Here is a 24,165-nt window from a genome sequence, read left to right on the forward strand (position 1 = left end):
ACCAAACACTTAAAAAAAATTAAAATAAACAAAGCACTCATGAAATTCAAAATTACGGATTAAAACCACACTCCAAAGTATTAAAAAACTATTTTAAAAAGACAAACACCCAAAAACCCAATATTATAACCCCCCCTAACAAAACCCTTATAATTATTAAAAAATTGAAAAAAAAACACCTGTGCATTAAAAAATAAAAAATAAAATAACCCTCAAAATTATTTAAACCCCAAAAAAAAATCAAAATTATAAAAAAGAAAAAGAACCCCCAAAAGACATTTTAAAGAAAAAGAAAAATCACCCCCCAATATTAAAAAAAAAAAAAAAATTAAAAATAGCTGGCAAACAATTTTCTGCTAATCAACTGCATGATTAATGAACTAATTAGTGAGAAGAAGCTGTACTTGATTAAACAGTTTGGTAATTAAATTTATTACAAAATATTATATTTTATAAACTCTTGTTATGTTATTATGCAAAAGTCTTAATATCTACAATTACTACAGCATTCACATAAATGTAATGGACAAAAAAGTACAATATTTCCCTCTGAAATATCATGGGGTAAAAGTATAAATTAAAAAAAACACACTCAAGTAAAGTACAATGACCACAAATTTGCATTTTAGTACAGAACTTGAGGAAATATAATTAGGTACTTTCCAACACTGGGGCTACCTCTTTAGTGTATTTACGCTCCATGAGTGAAATTCAACACTCTGTGCAGCTCTTGCTCACATATATATAGGCAGAAAGAGCGAGCGAGACATGACAGACTGCAGCAACACCTCCCAGGCTGCAGCGAGCTGTGACAAGCCCGTTTCAGATCTGTCAGTCAGGGCCAAACAGGTGTTCTCACTGTCCAGCCATCTGACTCGCTGCTGCCTGCTTTTTTTCCCTCCCCCTGCTTCTCTTTAGCACATCACTCTGCAGTCTGCATTATCTCAACCATCAGCCGAGTCCCAGCTCAGCGCGCAAAATTCATATTAATTTTATTAATTAAAGCGGTGAGCGTGGGTCGAGCAATAATCTTCCAAAATTAATGTGGATGTCAAATCTAAAATAAATTACATCAGAGGGTGATATCCCCTCCTGAAGAACAGAGTTTGGTGAGTAATTGTTGATCACGCTTACTGACCAAAAACTCTCGGCCTCATTATCTACACGGCATGTGGTCGCTGCAGTGTAGGGAAGAGCGTCAATCACCAAACCCACTTTATTAACTGCTATTCTTTGAGCACAGTTTTTACATCCGATGCAAACCCGAGTAAACATGAACTGTACTCAAAACCACCTTTTCAAGTGGACCTGTTGGACTTTGTGATCAAGTGTACAGGATCCAGAAACGGATCAGGATCCTGACGTGAGAGCCTCGTAAAGGGAAGTGAAGTGAGACTTTTCCTAACAAAGCATTTTAAAGGGTTATTTCTGGTTTGATATTATTTATGCAGTGTTGGTCATCAAATGAACCCTGCTAACACAAGAGAAAATGACCCCCTAAAAAATAGCAAAAAATTAGTTCAAACTCGAGAATTGGGAAGGATTGAAAGTTGATAATATGGAATGAAACCTGAGAATGAATTAAAATTGAGAATATGGAGTAAAACCTTAGAATGAAAAAAGTAGAGAATTTGGCAAGAAACTTGAGAATATGTTATGAAACTTGGAAAAACAGAATGAAATTTGAGGATGTGATGAATCCTGGGAATATGGAGCCAAAGTTAGGAATATGACACTCAGGGCCAGCTCTTGGCATAGGGGATATAGGCGGTTGCCTAGGGCGCCATCTGCTGGAGGGGCGCCACCACGCCGCCAGTCCCCCTTGGCCTTGAGGGAAAATAATAATAAAATAACAATTTTCTATGCCCACTGGCACCCTCACTTAGTATTTCCTGTCTAGAAAAAAATATCTATATTAACATTACAAATAACAGTGACATGTTCCTAAATTATGTGTGAGCATGTGATGTGTCATTATTGGGTGAGGAGGTGCGGGTTAGGGTTAGGGCGCCTAAGGCACCAAATTGGGTAGAGCTGACCCTGACGACACTTGAGAATATAGAATGATATCTGATGTCATCGAGGTGCCGGTGCCATCTTGTGTTTAAGAGAGAGTTGGGAGCAGCACTCTTGCTTCTTGACCTGCCTTTATAGTGTTTGCAAAGGGTGGAGCTTTACATATGGACATATGTAGGGACTTGTCCCCACCAAAATCAGCACTGGACAGCACTGTGCTTACTTTGCTTGCTTGCTTTGAGCAAAACTTTTTGGATCATCCTTACTCTCACAGTTTTATTGACGGTTTTAACTCATCCAAGTTTTTGTTGATATTCGGGAAAACCAAGCTGGTCGGTCAGAGTAATGGTGGCACTTTACACTGCAACTCAGCAGTAATAAGATGATCTGAGGGTAAAAGATTGGGAGCAACAGAATTTAATATTTGTGATCGCGAAGCTCTTACCTTGTTATTACCACTGTAATAACCGTAGTATCACTCTGTTACTGTGCTCCAGATATTACCACCAAGTGACTCTATTATTACCGAGCAGTTCAACTGGTAAAACACAGAAGTGCTTTTAGGAAATGTGGCTAAACTGTTGGCTTTTTTACAGCTTCCCTGAAAAACTGACTATTTTACACGACTGCCCACTACATGTTTGTTACTCCACTGAGGCTCCTAAAAAGATTAGTTGGGATGTTGCTGTGCTCCCAGATCTTTGCAAGCACTTTATTGAGTACAAAGCTATAGTAATCATATCTAAATGAAATGATGGCCAATTATGAACATAAAAACCATACTGTAATAAAGCAAAATGTTCCCATTGAGTAAAATTTGTGAAAAATTAGAAGTGAGCTTGTGTTATGAACAACATAGTGTTGCCCAATGTGCCTACATATTTTTTTAAATAGAAATGAAATGTTAGAGATGGGGAGAGAGCAATAACAGCAGCTGGTTTCTACCTCGGTACTGGAGCTTCTGAGCCCTGTTGTTGGGGCAGTCTTTGCCCTGCATGCTGAAGTTGATGTTGGTGCGGATGCAGCGGTTGTTGAGCGGCTGGACCGGGCGGACGTTGTCGCTCATGCTCAGGAAGATCTGAGACGGCTGGTTCTGGCTCAGCAGCCGCAAGGAGTGCATCTTACAAAGAGAGGGAGAGAGAAGAAGCTGGTTAAAAGTTGACCGAAGCATCATGGAAATGTGAGCTAGGCTTTTTGATCCGCTGCATTATTTTCCAGACAGCGCTGTGTGGAGGATTACACAAGAGTAGAGCTGGGAAAGTGTTGGAGTAAAAGCCTCGGCGTCGGGCTGACATGTTTCACAGGCAGAACAATAGTTAGAGAGAAAATCCTCGGCTGAGACAGACGATCTTCGGGGAATTTCAGGAGTTACGTTTCAGGTCTTGCTCGGGGGCTGAGGCTCACCTGCATGCGAGTGAGGTACACCGGCTTGTTCATCAGGATCCATGTGGCGGTCTCGAAGCATGGAGGGATGGTCATTGATCCATCATATGTGATAAAACTATTTGTCTCCGGGTAAATCTCCTCTATGTTCAGGCCAGTCAGTAGATACGCATCGTCTGCACAAAGAAAAGCACAAAACAAAAACAAGAAGGGACTTTTAATACTGTGTGGTTGTTTCCATCTGTACCAAAAGTGTAAGTTGCACAAAAGTAACAAAAAACAGAACAAAAAGAAAAGAAAAAAATCCTAAACATCAACAAATCAATCAATCAGACTTTATTTGTATAACACCTTCCTTACAAGCAAAACTGTAACACAAAGTGCTTCATACAATAAAACACACACACACATGCACGCACGCACACACACACACACACACACACACACACACACACACACACACATGCACGCACGCACACACACACACAAACAATACCATAATAAATAAGTTAATTAATTGAAATAAAAACAACAACAACAACAATAATAATAATAGTAATAATAATTATAATAATAAAAATACTCTTAATAGTAGATAAAAGGTATATTACAGAATAACAGCACAAAGTATAACAATATATAAAAATGGTTAAAATAATACAATGATGTACCATCTAGTAAAACAAACATCAGTAGTCAATACACAAATAAAGTTCAATTAAAAGCCAGACTAAAAAGGCAGCTCTTAAGTTTGCATTTAAAGATATTAACACCCTCTGCTGCTCTCAGGTCTTCAGGCATATTATTGCTATTACTATGGTCCAAACATATTACTTACATGCATATTTCTACAAAAAGATCATCTAAAAAAAGTCTTTCTTGTTGTTTCTCTAATCATATTGTTACCCTTTAGTTTTGCCTCGGGATGCTTTCAGGGCCCTGACCCCCACGCTGGGAACCACCACATTAAACCATCAGTCCGCCCTGATCATGGACTGGCATATTATACGCCATGCTCATGGAGGACTATCAGAGGGAACCGCTCAAATCAATCATATGCTCAAATCATTTATTAAAGTGACAAATTTACATAAAAGCATACTGTACATAAATAAATATTAGTACTGTTACTGTACTACTTGATAACTGATTACTTGAAATAAAATACTTATTGACTATTTTCTACGTCATTATATTTCAAAGGGGAAATCTTGTTCTTTCTACTCCTCTACATTTATGTGGCTGATTTATTTACTTGTTTCTTTTCTGATTAGGAGTTTACACAAAAAAATGTATTGCTTTCAGAATATGATATTTTAGATTAGCTCATTGAAACTGGAGCTAATTGGTTTGATTTCCTTCAAAAACATGAGGAAAAAGGCATTAAGCAATCAAAGAAGATATGACCCCAAAATCTGCCAGAAAGCAGTCAAAAGATTAAGAAAATTATTTGCAAATAACAAAAAGAAAATTGAGAAAAAAATAATATTATAATATTCAAAATAATTCTGTAACAGAATTTTAAATATGTAATTTTTTAAATTACATATTTGCAGGACTTTCACTTTTAAATTGATATGGCTAACTTGTTAGCAAGTTGCTTATCTCAGGCAATTTGGCTGTTATCAAGCCATTAAATGGACATCATCAGTAGTGACAGGCATCATTGATATGGGTTAATAAGGGCCTCCCACCTACTATCAGGATGAGAACACCATATTTAAGCAATGAAATTAAACTTTTGCTAGAAAGGGCTTTTGTCCGATTCTCTCCTTTGTGTGAGAAAATCTGCATATTGACAGGTGAATGCATGTGTGTGTCAAAGACAGGACTTTCACCCAGGAGACACATGAAACTAATATTTACATCTTTTTCTAAACCTAACCATGTCATCCTAAATCTAAGGAGAGTGAAAGTGAGACATAACAAACTAGCAACAGCCATTGAATGGGCTGATAACAACATTCTATACCTACTTGTAGGTGTAGCAGGCCCCTACTGCACCACATAAGGCTTATGACCACCAATGACAGCCATTTTTATGGGCTGATAACATCCTGATCGAGAGCAGTTAAGCAGTTTCATATTCACTCTCTTTTAGCTTTGTTTTTTTGGTCTACAGTAACTACTAACGGGAATATCTGTCTCTATAGCTGCTAAATGCTCGACTATGTTCACCTGCTCCTCTCTAACTGTGTCTGCCTGCTGTTTGCTGCTGAGCAGCTTGTGTATAGTGGATTAATGAGAGCTTTTTACTGAAAACAGCTGCCTGTTGTGGCAGAAAACTAGGCTACGAGAGCTTTGAGAGTGAACCAAACAGTAAAGTTGTGGGCCACAGAGAAAAACAATGAGCTGAAAGTCACAACAAAGGTCTCAAAGGCTGAGGGGAGCTGCAGATCCGGCTGATTATTCTCTAGAGGTTTATCAATATGTTTTCATATTGTCATTCGATACATTATTATTAGAATAATAGGGATAAAAGCTAGAGTTGAGCTAGATTTAAGATTTCATTGTCAAAATAGCATTATTGCTACGTGCATAGTTGTCTTATATTTTACCCACAATCTTCCATTAAAAATAGACGAAGGACTGAGTCTGATTAATAGTATGACTTTTCTGCATTAGCGTGCACAGCAAAAAAAGCTATTTCCCAGCCTGTATCTTCACTCACTCCCTTGTTCCCTACATGATAAACACTGAATGTTTAAGATATCAGAACTAGTTTACTCAGATTCTTTTCACACATGAATGTGGGTTTTTTTGCAGGAAGTTGTGTTGATGCCACAAACACTACATTCTACACTACTGACACTCAAATTATGGCCTGAGGGTACAATCTGGCCACCGATAGCATGCCTGGTGGCAACTCAACTATTTTCTAACTAATAATTGAAATAAAGTGTTTCACACTGGGAATTTTTATTTTCTAATTTTAATATACATAAGGTGCCAGAGTGCATAAAACTACAACAGTTTTTATTTACAAAAAAGGACAGAGGTCCTCGCTACGCCCCTAATGCCCTACAATCCTAGAGAAGTCCTTCAATTCTAGAAACATTCTAAATAATTAGAAATGTCCCAAAATCCCAGAAACGTCCTGAAATCCAACATATGTCCTAAAATCCTAGAAATGCCCTGAAATCCTTAAAATGTCACTGAATCCTACAAACTTCCCAAAATCCTAGAGATGTCCTACAATCCCAGAAACCCTAAAATCATAAAAATAACCCTAAACCCCAGGGATGTCCTAGAACCTACAAACGCCCTGAAACTCACAAATGTCCCAAAAGCCTTAGAATGTTCTCAAATTCAAGAAACATTCTAACATGCTAGAAACAATCTGAAATCTGAGTGTCCTTAAATCCTAAAAATATCCCAAAATCCCAGAAATGTCCTGAAATCCTAGAAGCCTTCTAAAATCTTAAAAGTGTCCTAAAATCCAAAACATGTCTTAATACCTAAAAAGTCCTAAAATCCAACAAATGTCCTAAAATCGTAGAAATGTCCTAAAAGCCTTAAAATGTCCTAAAATCCTAGAAATGTACTGAAATCCTAGAAACCTCCTAAAATCCCCCAAATTTCGTAATTTACTCAAAATGTCCTGTAATCCAACAAATGTCCTAGAATCCTAGAAATGTCCTAAAAGCCTTAAAATGTCCTAAAAACCTAAAAACGTACTGAAATCCTAGAAACCTCCTAAAATCCCCCAAATTTCCTAATATCCCCAAAATGTCCTGAAATCCAACAAATGTCCTAAAATCCTAGAAATGTCCTAAAAGCCTAAAAATGTCCGAAAATCCTTCAAATGTCCTTAAATCCTAAAAATATCCTAAAATCCCAGGAATGTCATGAAATCCAAGAAACGTCCTATAATTCTAGAAATGTCGTAAAAGCCTAATAAATGTTCTACAATGATAGAAATGTCCTATAAAACGGTGTAGTGAAGTAGCAAAAAGACGAGTAATGTCAGACAGCTGCAGATACACAGATGATCTTGTTGCTGTCTGATCGTAAGAAACTGGGTATTTTCCTTGGAGGCTGCGAGTTTACCTATTACATCCTCCTCTTTAGCGTGCGGGCTGTAAACTCACCACCCACTGCTCATCAAGCACTGAGCTCATCTTTCATAACACATTTTCTCACTTCTTATTTCACATATCATTTACTGTTCTGTGAATGACAGGCTGTTGGTGTTGCAGCACAAAACCTCTTTTATCCAAACTGTCTCCACTGTCAGGACGCTAATTAGACAGACTGCAACTCTCTACCTCTTCCTCTTCACACTCCAGTAACACGCTCTCAACAACTTGTCATCTGCTGGGCCTCCGTTGACAAATGGACTGCCTATTGTAATGAGGTCACCGTGGACTAACTGCAGCGTTAGTGCTATTTCAACTGAGCTTTGCATCACTGTTAAATGCTGCAACCTGTAAACAGTATGAATCAAAAGATTATTAATTTTTAAAAAAGTAATAAGCATGATAGGCTTAATTTGAGAAAATCCCCATAAAAAATCTCCTCTGATCCTCTCGGCATGTGAAGAGGAGCTCTGCTGCTGATCTTTGATCATGTGCTGGAATACAATCATTGTCTTTGGATGGAGTGTATGCGTCTCTGTGTTTGCATGTGTGTACATATGTGCTATAAAAAAGCTGGCAGCATTATTGACTGAGGGATATGCCTAAGGACTCATAAGCATGAGGGGGCGATGTGCGACTGTGTGTGCATGTGTGTGAGTCAGCATGTGAGAGACAGTGTATCTGAGGGAGTTTTGACAGCTGTCAGAATCCATGCTCCTCTCCAGTTCCTCCAGCTGGACCCGGAGGTAGCCCCCCCCGCCTGCCCCTCGCCTGCAGCCTCCTGCTCTGCGTGGTACCGCCGAGACTCCTCCTAACCACAAGGGGTCAGTGTGTTTATCCAGCCACTCGTTGCTCCCCCCATTAATCCAATTATTTGTCTCTTTTTTCAAGCTAGCCTTGGGCGATCTCCGCGCCGATGCCGCCTCTCCAGCATGGCAGGCTGGCAGAGGGAAACCTCTGGAGAGCAGCTGTCGATTGCTGCCTAACACGCTGCCTCAACAACACATTCTTTCAGCTATCAGGAGTTCCCATGCAGCCATCACACTATCCACATCCTGCAGAATGCTCTCAATTAGCACTTTTAACTGAAATAATGATGCTTTAAGACAGTAATACTCAATTTACAGTGCTGCTGGCCAAATGTGGTCACTGGCGGGGTGCCAAATCCCCCCCCAACATTATAAAATACTTGAAGTGTCCTAAAAACTTCCTAACAACTATATTTTGAATTATCATAATCATATATTTATCAGTGTTTCAAGCTTAATTAATAGAAATGTCTAGACATTTACACGACTGCGCACTTACTTTTATATGTTATTCTCGTGATGGTGTCTCTGTTCAGCATTCGATTCAGGAAGGAGTTCGACGTCTCAGCAATCTGGATTAAAAGAGAGAAGAAGGAGGAAAAAAGGAATTTTTTTTTAAAAAAAGGACATGACATAAATTGAGAGCCCATATCAAATTAAACTTAACTAAACTGAATCCACTCAGTTCAGTCCTTTAAAGGATAAGGCAAGTGTATTTTTTAATCTATCACCTTTAATGCCCATGAAACGTCTAAACCCACTGATGTATTTTGCACAGTCAGACGCTCACACACTCTCTTGCACTGCTGCTTTGCCTTCTGGAAAACAAAGGCCCCCACTGTTTGCAAGAAACCATTAAATACAGCTCACAGACACACACTGCTGCCATGACAAAAAAGGATCCATCTTCTTAAAGAGCTAATACATCTGGTCCTTACATGACTTTATAATGGAAACAAGTTTTATTATATCGGAGCTGAACGCTACAAGATCATTTCCAGTGACCCTGCAATGTGTGATCTTCCACTCCAAAGATATTTCGGCTTTTCCCTCCCGCCAGAAAGGAAATGTACTATTGCATTTTAACTTTACTATATCTGATTATTGCATACATTTTTGCACACATACATTACAGTCTTACACATAAGTGCTTATGTCAACTGTTAAGGTAGTGTTTACAAAGAGGAGCGTGTTTCTAGCATTTAGAGACGTTTTTCAAGTTTTAGAACATGTCTAGAATTTAGGACATTTCTCTGATTTTTGGAAGTTTTTAGGACTTTAAAACATTTGTTGGATTTAAGGACATTTCTAACATTTTAGGACATTTCTAGTATATTAGGACGCTTCTCGAAATTTAAGGCCATTCCTCAGATTTTAGGACTTTCTCAGATTTTCGGACATTACTCAAGTTTTGGGATGTGTCTAGGATTTTAGGACACTTCTAGGATTTTAGGTAATTTTTTTTTTAATTAATTTTTAATTTTTTAATTTTTTTGACATGACACAATGATTTAAGGGCATTTCTTGGATTTTAAGACATTTCGCAAGTTTTAGGACGTGTCTGGGATTCTAGGGATTTCTGGGATTTCTAGCATTATAGGACATCTCTAGGATATTTGGTCATGTGTACAATTTTAGGACATTTCTAGGTTTTTAGGACGTTTCTGGGAGGACATTTCTCAGATTTTGGCACATTTGTAGGATTCTTGGGAGCTAACACATCTGGTCCTTACATTACTTTTTTATTATATTTAAGTTTTATTATATTAGAGTTGAACGGTACAAGATCATTGCCAGTGAAACTGCAATGTTGATCCACTCCACAGCTATTTTGCCACCAGAGAGGAAATGGACAATTGCATTTTAACATCACTGTATGTGATTTTTGCATACACACATAACACTGACAAAAAATATTTAAATCATTATTGCAATATTGTATTTAACCATATGGCCAAGTCCTGTACATAAGTGTTGATATTAATTGATAAGGTAGTGTTTACAAAGAGGAGTGTATAACTGAACTAAATTCATGTGTCTCTTGGAATCAGCCATCTGGCTCACAGATGTACAAATGGTTTTTCTGCTTGTAACCAGTTGTTCAACATTTTCCAGTTTCCCCAACAGTGGACGGTTGAAAGAACAGCAGATAAGAATTAAGATGACATTTCTTTGTAGCAGCGGTGCAGGGTATTAGGACACTGAGGCTGTTACAGAGCACACGAATACAGGAAGTGGTCAGCTAATTGGTAAAAAAGGGGCTGCTGACAATGGAAGGAGCCTAACAGCACAAAAGCATCTGAACTGCTCCATGGTGTGAATGACTGGGAGCTGTTTATTGTGTATATTTAACATTAGCTGCCCTGGAAACACATGCTGCAAAAACATCCACAGTCGCTGAGGATAGAAATCCTGTTACAGAAGATTAGCATAAGTGTACTATGAAGATCAGCTGTATTTAACCACACAATGATGGTGGACTGGTAAAATTCTTGCTTTATATACACTTTATATTAGGGGTGTAACGATACATCGATCTGCATCGATATATCGATTAAATGAGCAATGATCACGTAACATCGATGCAAAATGTAAACATCGATCCATATCATCCTCTTTCAGACATGTCCTTATTTGACATTCTGTGTCACCATAACAGAGCGTCCAGCAGATGATGGCGAGCAGCCGGGAGAAAGATGATGAGGATATATTACTATTATTGACTCTGGAAAAAATCATCAGTGTGGAAATGTTTTGTTTTTGGAGAAACTGTGAGTCAACAGAGGGCGCACATCATATGTAAACAAAAGCCGGGTGGCAGCTTCTCCTGTAACCAATTGTGTTAAATGATCAGATAATATAGGTCCATATCGATCGCAGGCTCCAAAACGGAATCAAATCGAAATTGTATTGGGGTATTTTTTGTAATATCAGCAAATATCGTATCATTGTCCAAAGTATCAACATAATATCGTATGGTGATGAAACCAATGATTCACACCCCTACTTTCTATACATGGTACCTAGACTAGGGTTGGGGAAAGGTTGTGGCTTTGGCAAGTGAATGACTTGTCACCCGGCACCTTATCAAGTGTCAGATTTGGCCTCATATTATACTCATATTGTCTATCATATTCCCCATAATCATGATGTGTGTGTGTGTTTGTGTGTGTGTGTGTGTGTGTGTGGGGGACTTGCTGGCACTGAATTTACCCCTAACCCCTCAATTCCACCAGGATCCACAGCATATCGAGCCGACAATGTAGATGATTTCACCACACATACCTTTCATAGTGGCCGGAAGTGGAATTACGGCGTCACGTGACGCACACTGGCCCAGAAAGACTTTTCCCCATTTGTTAACATTGGAAAGAGACCTCCTTAAATCACTGGATAATTTTTTTTTGAGACATGTTGACTTTTCTGAATGCATTTTTTAATAGCCATTATTAAAAACATTAAGTCCTAAAGACGTAAAATGCGCCATTTTATGAATAAAGATTTGGAATTCGGTATTTCTCCAGACATAAAATGAACACGCATAGGACCTGCGGGACTCTACCGCGTGAACACACATGCAACTCTTGGAGTCCCTGACACAACACAGGCTTCATGCCAACTGTAGTAATGGATTTTTTTGAATCATAATTCATAATTTTTACCATTTTACAACACATCCATACGATGTTGGCTGTAAAGCCTGTAATATGGACGTCTTACCGTGTCTGTATCAGAGACCATTTATACAGTCTACGGTCTGTATTCAAACTACCGGTTATCAGTGAGCAGCGCGGAGCACTAGTGACAGTTACTAAAAGGTACCGAACATAGTATTTACTTAAAGTTGAGCTATATTACAAAATTTGCAATATTACAAGGCACCACCTTTTATTATATTTTTGTGGGCACAACACATTTTGATTCTGTTAATTTAATTTCTCCGCTCGTGATCACGATGTGATTCCCTGATAAGTTGTATGTATATTTGTGTATGTGTGTGTGTGTGTGTTTGTGTGTGTAGAGAGAGATAAATATATCATTATCACGTGAATATTAAAACCGACAGCACCGCTGTCGTTATACCGCCGATTAGCTGCTGTTGCTAATAAGCTAAGCTACTATGAGAGGAGCGCTCATGAACGAGCGCTGTTCGCTTCGAGCACTTGACTCGGGTAACTTGTGTGAGCGAGCCAGTGAGTGGGAGTCAATGTTCGGGTACACTCGGCTGCACTCGGCCGCATTTGGCTGTCATTATTCACTTCTACGAATGCTCTATGGGCCAGTAGATCCGGGTATTTTACACTTTTCTAAACCCGGAAAAAGAGTTTTCTCTGCTTCATGCGCCACTGAGCAGCTCTCATAGGAATGAATGAGGCCCCGTCCCCACGGCCGTATCCAGATTTATAATAGATCCATGCAGCAGCCGCGTCAAGATGCACAGAGCAGATCGCACCTGGCAGGAAGTCAAGTAGCGGTACATCCAGTCAATTTTCAAAATAAAACGCCTTGCACGGACTCTGGATCATGTTTCACTAAAACTTCACATCAACAGTATCTAATCCTTCTCCCTCCACCAGCCCTCTGTATTCTGTCCAGCAGGAGAGTTAATGCTCCTGTTAACAGCCACTGTACATGAAATAGACAGAAAGTAGATCATAATTAAGAACAGCACTGTGTTTTTAACAAAAACACAGTTAAAATCTTCTACGTATCTGTTTCATTCATAATTTAATTATTAATTATTCATCTGTATAATTGTTAAGATGGATATGCTTTTAACTAAAACACAGCCACAAATCCTCCATCTATTCCATGTTTAACTGGATTTATTTTTACTGATCTGTATTATTATCAAGATGAACATGTTCGTTGACTTATACGCAGCCAGAATTCTTTGATCTCCTTTGTTCCTGGCTGGACTGTAGGCTGCAGCACAACAAAGTGGGTAAAACATCAATAAACATGATTTAAACAGACAGAAAAGGAAAGCATTTGTATATGTAGCCGATTCAGTCATGGCAGAATCACAAGAATCGCAAAATCTAATTAAGTCTACAGTATCAGCCTGCAGGGTGCTTCACTTATGAAACGCTCAGAGATGCTCCCGCTCCCGGTGGAATATAGAGTCACGTGGAGGACAGAGCAAAACATCCACACATTGCTGGTAGAATTGAGGGGTGAATGTAGAACCACTGAATAGGTCCGGGTGAAACCTTGCAATACGGACACAATTCTTAGAATACTGTGTAAGGTAAAATATAGTCAACAATTCCTGTCAAACCACACCACCATGATGATTCAGTCATCTCTGTCAAAGACTAGAGACTTGAGTGAAAATCTATTGAAACTGCATCAAATTAACTGCGCCCCAAAAGCTGCAGAGCCACTTTTAATTCTTAACTCCACTCTTACTCTGCTTGACCGACTCCATTGTTCAGCGCTCCTCGGACTGCTCCCACTTCTGAGACATGCCTGCTAATAGCTGAAGGAAGCACCTCACACTTCACATCCACCCCGTCGCCCTTCTTTGACTCCTCTCTGCCTTCCTCTTCACTCCATCTATCCCTCACTCATGCTCGGTGGACTTCACAACTCTAATTGTCGGGATGTCTTTGGGCGAAGTGATTAAAAAGAGATGTGCTCGTCCTCCCCCTGCCCGCTCTGCAACTGAAATTACTTAGTCTTTGACCTGTTCCCTGTGCTCTTCAGGCAGGCATTATGCCTTTACCAGCCACTCATGCTGCTCACTACGTTTCCTGTTTCTGTCTCTCTCATGTCCATCATCTCTTCTATTCCAGGAAAGTTCACACATTAGGTGTGAAAAAAGTACAGACTTAGCACCATAATGTTGATCAGACCAGACATATCTTGAAGATTCACATATTTCTTTCTGTTTCCTCGTTCGACAGCTCAATGAGTGAATCAGTGAGCGAAATGGCCTTACAGTCACAGCGAAACCCTGCTCAGTATCTCTCTATTGTGCGCATGGTTTCCACCGAGGTCCCCACATAGCGGCATTCACCCACTGCAGTCCTTGATGGTGCCTCACGACTCAACGCCTAGAATGGGGGCCCCTCCTGACATTGTGAGTCAGAGCGATGCGATCGGAAATGTGACAAGGCCTTGGAAGGCATGAGTCACTGAAAAGTGAGCGAAGTGAGCCTCTGCTCCAAGAAAGATGTGGCTAATTACCGCCTGTCTGCTCAGTGCTACTACCGAAGAGTCTGACCTGGTGAAACATGATTAAGACAGAAGCAGAGACATTAGTAGGAAACCAGTTGGAGTGCAGCTGTGTGTGTGTGGCAGGTGAGTGCATGTGTGAGCGTGATTTTTTAAACTTCTTTAAAATTTTTTTGTTTTTTTTCTCCTCATGTGGGCATGAACAAAATGGTCTTCCCTGAACTTCACTGCTTATGAATTAGCACAACTGCAATGCATTTTAAACACTGTCATTCTGGATATTCAAAGCTTAACACAAACGGATCAACTAAGCACCGAAGAGCTGGTGAACAATCTCAGTCCTCAAGGTCATGGTAACATTAAGTGCTAAATCACAGGCAACCGATATTGCTTCAGTTTCTTAAAGACGTTCAATCTTTCATCTGAGAGGCTTCTTCAGTTCTAACCAGACTGGCTGGAAGTCGCAGGCTTTAAACCCCGAGTGGTTGTGGACCCGTAGAGAGTTGTTAAAGTCATATGTGAGCTCAGAATTCACATGTGACTTCAATGACTCTTGAAGGGTCTAAACCCACACAATGTTTAAAGCCTTCAACTCCAACCACTCCGGTTAGAATTGAAGAGGCTGTTTGGATGAGAGATTAGACGTCTTCAAGAAACTCAAGAAATTCCAGTGTCCTACAATATCACACTTAGAAAGTACTGGACAATATTTTCAAACTCTTTTTGTTATAATAAGGAGTTCTCTAGATTTGTCTCTTTGGAATGTTTAATCTCAAAGGTGTATTGGAAAGATTTGGTGACCACAGAAAAACTTGCTTTTGCTTACATTAACGGCATGCATCAAAAGAACATCCAGTGGTTGGGTGAGTTTGTCTAGTCGAGTCTCAGTGGTGCAACAGTCAGACAACGAATGGGGCTTCTACTTTTCAAACCATGGACTCTGGACTTTGCTATTGTGTTCATAAAATGTGTGGTGCCTTTAATAAGATGCAATAAATATGTTTCTACACTGCATTGTATTTTTTCCTTTGACAGATTTCGACAGCAGCGCAGAGCTGCATGCTGCTGTTACAGGGCCATTTCATCAGGCTGTTGTACTCGCCAACACCTGCAGCACTCCACTTCCAAAGCCCGGCTCCTCTCTCATACCTCCTCTGACGCACTCTTCTGCTGGCTGGAGGGGGGGGGGTCGAGGAGGGCTGACCTAGGTCACTGTTTCCTCTGTCTCCTCAAGACTAAATGATGGTCCCATTGACATTGGGGAGCTAATTAGCAGTTAGCAGCTGAACTTTTCAGCCTTGGTACGCACGGCACTGAGGACGTCGGCTGCCTCTCTGATCTCCGAGCTTCTCATTCAAGATGGAGAACTCTCATACACAACAAAGAGACGGGGGGAGCAGTGCCACCACTGCTGACACAAAGCAAAAGGAGCTCATTGTTTTGCTCCACAGGATAATTGGATTGCTAATTGTTTGTGAGTTCCTGAGTTGAACGTTAAGAAGATTTCAGGTAAAGACACAGAAGGAGCAAGAGAGCGGAGGGGTGGGAGCAGCGAGACCGTCGTGCTGAAAGGTAATTTAGCCCCTGACAGATCTCTTTTAAACCAATATATGGCTACAAGCTGCAGATAATCAGCCTATTTTATCTCTTCAAGGTAAATGGGATCAGACAAAGTGGAGTCACCCATGATACAATTAGACTGAATACGGACGTCAGTGAAAACCATACAAATAACCCCATTCATGTTCAGCATAACTTGACTCACCCCTATTCCAAATTTAAGGTATGACTTTGTTGCTGTTTTCACTTTACTTTTCCACTGTTTTATTTACAAGCATATAGCACAGACACTAGGCTATATACTGCTTTTTATCAGAAGAAGTGAAGCTACTTCTTAATCTTATTTCTGATATGCTGATATATAACAACTCATTTGGCCGATAAAAGATACCGATATCGATATATCCATTTTTCCCAAACTAATTTTAGTGATCATCTTTAGTGAAACTAACATCACATTCTGTATACTCTTACTGTGATGGCCCACCAGCAGATGGAGGCATGAAATAGAATGCTTTTCAATGTATATAATATTCATCCATTGTGCAACATAAGAAAAAATACTTCAACTTAGGGTTGATGATTTTCATATGTTCACTTTATCAAAAAAAAGTAAAGAAAAATGAAATAAAATAAAATAAAAAATAAATAAAATGCATACATTTTTTAAATCAGCATGCTGGTCGATTCCTATAAATTTATATTTATTCATTTTAAAGCCAAAATGGACCAATACCAATGACATGCCGATATTATCATGTGTAGTGAAAATAATAAAATGAGGATATCTGAATTCCCCTTTTCACAACAGACATTTTGACATGTCATAACAGGAACAGCAGGCACAGAGCTGCTGTAATATTATTACCAACACTAGTGCTATTATGTCAAAAAGGCGGATTATTATCTTTCTCTTTCTTACTGTCCTTTGGAATAAATCTGATGGGCTTTTGGGTCATGTAAACCTGAGGAGTGATGTTGCCATGGAGTCAGTCAGTTAGCTCCAGATTGCTCCAGACCCCCCCCCAAATTTCATATTCAGACAGCTGTAATTCTGTTGACATTGAAAAAAAAAGTCTTCATCTGATGATTATGAGAAATATGGATGATGCTTTCTATGAAGACCACATCTATATTACATAATAAGGGCATTCATAATTAATTATAGTGTATTCATGATGCTTTATGACAACACTTTCATAACAGTCATAAAACATTATTGACTTATGAATTATAAGCACCAAGTGTTTTATGGATGCTCTTGACAAGTTATAAACTAGAGGTTGACTGATGAGGCTTATAATGCATTATAAATACTCACATATACTCACATCATCAACTGTAGTAAGGACTCATGGTGTGCTATAATAGTCCATGCAGTATCATATGTTATAATTGTATGCATAAGTGCATTTATATGGACATGAATAACCCCGTTTATGATCATGTTTTTGGAGTATTCCATTTATGTGTTTGAGCATGTAAACAGAATATTTCGTTAGTGGGAAACTTAAATGTGCTAACTGAAGAACTCTGAAATAAACTGGGGTGTATACGTGGAATGTGAGTCAACCGATTTCTCTGCGTTCATGTAAAGACCATATTCCAATATGATCATCACCAGGATAAGCTTCATAAACAGGTCATTCATGTATATCTAACCAGTCATGACACCTGTGCATTCTTGTTACCGTGAGGATGTGAATATGTAAAAATGTGTCCAATCTAATTTTAATTATGTAGATATGATAACTGTAGATATAGTCTGTCGCTAGTTTTACTTTCCCCCCTAGACATTAACCCTTTGAAACCTGAGCAAACTGGCTTGATTTCTTTCAAAAACATGGAAAGAATGAGCAACAGAGGAAGAAATGACCCAAATGTGTGATTAGTAAAAAGCACAAGAAAATTACCTGAAAATTTGTCCCAAAAAAGAAATAAAATTAAAATTATCCTGAAAAGGTGCCAGATAATTCTGTAGTATAATTTAAAATATTTAAATAAGATAACTGCATATATAGTTTGTCCCTAGGTTTTTAGAATATCATTTTTCAAAATCTACTAATTTCTTGCAATTTGTGAAAAATGTCTTACTGAGTTGCTCATTGCCTTTTTTTCCCAAATCTTTAAAAGAAATTGCATCATTTGCTCAGGATTTATAGATTAAGATAACTGTGAAAGGCATCTGAAAGCAGCACAAAAGTAAAGTAAGTGATGTTTCAAATTTCAAAGGGGTTAATGAAACTTGGTCTATACTGGACACAGTGTTAGGTCCTGTTCAGTCTTGCACTACATTTCCCATCTGTATACTGTATACTGAAGCTGTCATGTGATGCTTAAACACACTGATTAAACTAGATCAAGTTCTTGTCTAGCCGTTCTAGCTGGTGACTCAAATTCACTTTCTAAAGAGGAGTGTGGAAAACTCCAGTTCACTGCGGTGATTAACCTTCTGCTGGATTTGGAACTTGATAGAAAATGTCGTCATAGCAGCTGCCGGGTCATGCCATGTCGAAAAATAAATTTAACTCTTGATTGAATACAGCCCACACACTGGCAGGCAGACAGTTATTACAGATATGAATGAGTCTTACCTTCATGAATATGGACACTATGACCAATCCATTGGGGCTCTTAGCAGCTTCTGTGTAATTTGTGTAGAGCTCATGATTGTAGTGGATCAGCTGAACCTGGAACACACACACACAGAGAGAACATGTCACAAAGAGAATATCTGACATCTGTGGCCAAACATTTTTAAACATTATAAAAGAGAGGCACAAGGTTGATCTTAGCACTGAGTACCAAAAAAAGTGGAAACCTTGGAGTTGACAACCCTTTGAGAGAATCTATATCTCATTCTCCTAAATCCTTCCTCCCTGCTACATCATGTCAGATGATTTAAAAGGGAAAAATCGATATGGGATCAGACCCCCCCAATGCATTCACAGGGACAGACAATGTAATGGAAGGAGGTGGTGTTAGGAACATTTTTATGGCTGGCGTAGATGTGGAGAGAAATAATAAGAGGGACATAAAGAGGCGAGGATTCTGTCATCATTTGATCCAAGGCCAGCGTGCTCTCACAGGCGAGGTGAGAGCGGCTAAACCATCTCCCCGCATGAGGTTAATGTTTCACTAAAGCAGATGCTTCATCCACTCTGGCTGCTAAATATTCCTGCCTTTTAATGATGTTTGGACGTGGGCAGGCCGCGCCACTCTACTTCCAACTAGTAAAAGTGGAAACTGCTGGAAGAGGAGCTCATGGTTTTGAAACCATTTTGTGACAAAATTAAAAACGTTTTGTAACATAAATTTTAAAATGGAATTTTGATAATTTTCCCCAAGCTTCTTTCTTGTTTTTTTTTTCTTTGAAAATTCTTCCCTAGCTTTATTAAAATTATTTTCTGTATCTACTGGGTCAAACAAACACAGGACTTTGCCCCAGGAGACTGGAATTTGTGTCCCATGTGAAACCAAAAGTCAACGCTATTTTTAATTTCATATGTCAGTAACATCACGCCATCATGTCATCATGTAGACTTACATGAAGACACCAGCCCGTTCTCATTCCGAACTTAAAAATACAGCTGCTTTTACAGTGCTTTTGGCGCAAGAATAGTGACTCCACCTTTTGCGTCTGCATGAAACTGACAATGTCAGGTGAGAACACGGTCACGGTGGTATTATATGCTGGTGGATGGCTGATGGCACCTTTCTCGTTCGCATGAAGGCAGGACGGCATCAGGTTGAAAGACTGTCTGGAGTGACATAATATTAGGAGTACAAGGGCCTCTATAGAGCGGGAGGGAGGGGCGGTGAATGGGTCTAACAAACCACAGAATTTCTTGCGGGAGTCTGGTGTTTGCTTCTGACTGTTTGAATGTGATGTTTTTTTTTTTTTTTTTTTTACACCTTACCATGTGCCTCCTTCCCCTAATCCTAACCATCCGTGCCGTTCGTTGATGTCCCGGCGTTGGTTGCCATGTGCTGATGTTGTCTAAACATAACCATGTGTGGTGTAATCCCACCATGTGCATTTGCCGATATCACGGTAGCACCATTCTGGAACGTAAACAGTAAACGCAGAAGATACCTAAAATGTGATATGTAGACATGGAAGTGATGTGACAATTTGGGATGAAAAGGTGTTGAAAATGAACAATGAGGGAGTTGACATAACCCAAACATTTGGCTTTGAAAGAAAAAAAAAAGATCTACCATTTTTCTTTTGTTAAATAACCTATTACTCCTAAGGAAAGGGGCTTTGCAGCTCATGATCACATAAATACTTGACATTCACCACGCGAACAGCAAGGTCTAGGCTTTCCTCCATGTTGATTTGTTGGCTCTGTCCAGTTCTGTTTTATTGTGGAGCTGTTCTGGGGACAGGGATCGTGTCAACAAAACAATGCAGCAAGTTGTGCATACAGAGTTAGTCTTTCTTGTTATTAAGTAACATTTGTTCTGTTTGCTGACTAAAAAAAAATGAGAGCAGATTTCTCTACCATTACATATAATTCCACATAACTGCACTGTAGGAGTCCTGATTTTTGAATAAATATAATAAAGTTGCCTCTTCTCTTTCCCTAAATCAACAAAATTTGCAGCCAACTACAACAACCCAAAGCTTCTAATTTATTGCCTTCAGGCTGTGGTTCTTGTATATTTTAACAGTAATATACACAATGAAGTGCTATGAATATAAAGGCAGTAAAGCACTTATTTCAAACACAAAGGGGCGGTAATGATTTTCAGATCTTTCCCAAAGGCTCTTAGGCTTTCTCTCCACACCTCCATAAACTTCTCATCCTCACTCATTGGCAAAGGGCTTGGCACGCACTGTACCAAAGGATATAAATAAACAAATGTAAGAGGAGAGTAATTATGAAATGCTCGATTGGGGGAGCGCAGAGCGACAGAACGTCTATAAATGCAATCAAGGCGAGAGAGGAAGTGATTAGAGCCCTACGTTGATCTGATTAGATTTTTAGGTGAGAGCGGCAGAGGCAGCCAAAAGAACTCATCCGCGCTCCCTCAATGACAAATTGCACAAAGTTTGCTGCTGGTGGGCAATAAAAGGCCAGTGTGGGCCATAATAAAGTGAGAATGTCTGCCAAATGGAGAAGAAAAAAAGAGCGAGATGCAGAGCAAAAGAGGGAGAAAATAGAGATCGTAATTAGATACAGAAACAGTTGAAGAAAGAGCAAGAGAAGAGCTAGTGCGTGTTGGGTCTGGGCCTGTGTGCCTGCAGCACTACATCATTTATCACAGTGTCCCTCTGTTCAAACACACACTCACAGTCACACCTTCACCCATCCAAAAGGTACAGTCCATTAAGATGCAGCCGTAACGCTGTGTTCCTGGAGCCTATTGAACAGACTGTGATTATGACAGAAGTACAGACGGTCTATATAACAGGGTGTGACAGATATTACAGAGTTAGTACAAATTAGGTTTGGGGTTCAATAGCACTCCATCTAATCCAAATCCAGTGTTGAATCTGCTTATCAAATCCAAATCCCTTATCAAATCTATTAGGTTCAACGTTCAATATTTGCAAGTCAAAGTCCAAATAAACGACTTAATGCACTTTTGAGTTGAAATACTCTCAGAAGCCAGATTCACTGGATTCATATAGGGCCTTTATTCCAAAGCAGAATTAGGCTTGTCAGTCACCAATTCCCACAATGCTCACTATCACACAGAGCACACTGAAGATGGTATCTCTGGTTTTCAGTAACATTTCTTAACTGTTGGAGAGAATGTAATGAAATGTGGTTCATTTATAACACTCATGTATCCTCAGGATGAACTGCAGTAACTTTGGTGATCCTCTGAGTTTTCATCTACTCTGTGAAATCTGACAAGTTAATCTTACTTAACCTTTTGAAAACCTGGGAAAACTGGCTTGATTTCTTTCAAAAATAACAAAAAGCCACTGAAATGTACAGTAGCAAGAAACTGGAAATTTTCTTAATATATATTTTGCTTAGATTTTTGCTAATTCTCTAATTATCCTCTCTTTCTTTTTTTTTTTTTACATATGATTTATTTATGAGATTTTCAAGACATTTTTATACAAAACATCAAAAACACAAACTTGTGTAAGGCCATACATGTCCGTAAAAGATAAAATTGGCAGAAAACTAGACAAATAATACAGCACAGCAAGGTTGTTTGCAGAGACATTCATGGAGAAAAGGAAAAGAAAAAACAAACAAAAAAAACAAAAAAAACAAACAAAAAAAACAACAACATGGGAACAAGCAGTACAGTCTTAAAAGGTAATCATAAATAATAACTACAAGGACAACAACAACAACAGGAAATAAGAAACAAAAACAAAGACAAGTAAACAGACAAAAAAAAAAGAAAAAAAAAAGCAGATAATAATGAGTGCATGCGTAATCACAAATGCAAAATGACCTGCTCAATGCAGATGTACCACTAGGACTGGAAAAGCAGGGTTAGCAGGCCAGAAGGTTCAGGATGGTGGTACAGTGGCGGGGGGCGCACCACTGATGGGGACAATATTCAACTGAATGGACCTGACATGTTCTAGGAAGGGGAGCCAAATTTTAGAAAACTTAATGTTGGAACCTCGAAGACAGTGTTTTATTTTCTCCAATTTCATAAAAAAACAGGGCCTCTCTTTCTTTTTAAAAGACAACCTTCAGGTCATGTAATATTTTGCAGTTTGCGGCACATCTCATGTCGAGTTACTGATTGTGTTTTCCTGATCTTTTTGAAAGAAATCAAACCATTTCATTTTCAAGGTTACAATTTTTGTTAAAGGCATCTGAAGTCTTATTTTTTCCACTCTGAATTTGTGGTTAACTTAAAAGATACAATTTTTTGTTTATTCTGCATTTGGCTGAACTTTCAATGCCTTATGCATTGTGTGCACTAAACACTTCATTTTGCACTGCTGTCTTACTCTCAAAACAATGCAATTAAGCCAATATCTGTTGTACAAATGACATCTGCTATGTAGGAGAGAAATATCCAACATAGCAAAAAGTCTACTATTCAGGATATCAACTGACAAATTTGGCTAACATTGCCTGCAAAAAAAACCCAACAAAAAATCAAATTCACCTTGACTTTCAAGGCTTCTGCAGATCAGATCTGTAGGTCAGAAGCCGATCTGTTCATAAAATAAAACCCTGCCAGTGCTACTGAACAGTTCCATTGTGTTTTACAGTCAGAATTTGTAGTTAACTTCAAAGGTAAAACCTTTTGTTTATTATATTATAATGTTGGTGCACTAAGCCCTTTATTCTGCAAGGCTTTGTTGCCCTATACGTTTGGGTTACATTGTAGATATTATCTGCTATGTAGGAGATAAGTCTCCTATACTGAATATAAATTGACAATTTTAGCCAACACTGCCTGCAAAAAAAAAAGTTCACCTTGCCTTTCAGGGCTTCCGTGGGAATCAGATCCAAAATTGGAACCCATCTGTTTATAGACACCATTTTAGGCTCATATTGATCTTCATATTTTATAGTTTTGTCAGTAGTGAGAATTCTAAGCTTTTTATTACATACCTGAGTAAAAACCTCCAAATCAAACCCAACATCGCAACAGTAAAGCTCTCCACTGAAAGCGATTCTAATGTCTCTTTGATAGTGAAAGCAGCTCCTCTGGTAGTGCCACAAGTTTTTAGGCTTCAGGGGTTTCAGTCTGTTAAACCTGCAATGAAACCTGCATTGAAGCTACACTGAGTGGAAAGGATTCAGACAACAGCGAATTGGGTGTGAAAGGGTCACTTTTGCACGGCTGGCCGGTGCTCTCTGGAGTGTGTGTGTATTTGCGTGTGTGTGTCTGGGGGTCATGACAGCCTCTTTATGGCATGATGGCTGGCCTGGCCCCGGGGGTAGGGAAATATGAAGACAGCAAGTCGATAGTAGAAGAGAGGTGTTCAGCGCTAACGGTGAGAGGGGGCTGGAAGGCGCTGGGCTGGAAATGACGCTCTCCATCTCAACTTCCATCCATCCGTTCTCCCTCCTCCAGATTAACTGGAGCGTGGATCCATAAAACTAACAAACGGAAGAGGCCTGCTGCCGCACACACCCCTCACACTCTCTGATCATGCACATGGATCTACTGTACATCGCTACCTGATTTTTTAT

General features: G+C 39.2%; 1 protein-coding gene across 2 annotated transcripts in view; it reads right to left on the bottom strand.

Moving 5' to 3' along the window:
• ca10a (carbonic anhydrase 10 (inactive)a) overlaps positions 1-24,165 on the bottom strand; it is a 360,009-nt gene that overhangs the window by 3,060 nt on the left and 332,784 nt on the right. For both annotated transcript variants that reach the window (XM_088070320.1, XM_042508113.2), the window contains exons 6-9: positions 18,622-18,717; positions 8,787-8,859; positions 3,421-3,575; positions 2,962-3,136 (exon numbers count right to left, since the gene is read on the bottom strand). In XM_088070320.1, the coding sequence (XP_087926446.1) occupies positions 2,962-3,136; positions 3,421-3,575; positions 8,787-8,859; positions 18,622-18,717 (499 nt within the window). The remainder of the gene's footprint in view (positions 1-2,961; positions 3,137-3,420; positions 3,576-8,786; positions 8,860-18,621; positions 18,718-24,165) is intronic.

The sequence above is a fragment of the Plectropomus leopardus genome, chromosome 19, assembly GCF_026936395.1.
Source record: "Plectropomus leopardus strain MGB_pleo_1.0 chromosome 19, ASM2693639v1, whole genome shotgun sequence".
Classification (NCBI taxonomy): domain Eukaryota; kingdom Metazoa; phylum Chordata; class Actinopteri; order Perciformes; family Serranidae; genus Plectropomus; species Plectropomus leopardus.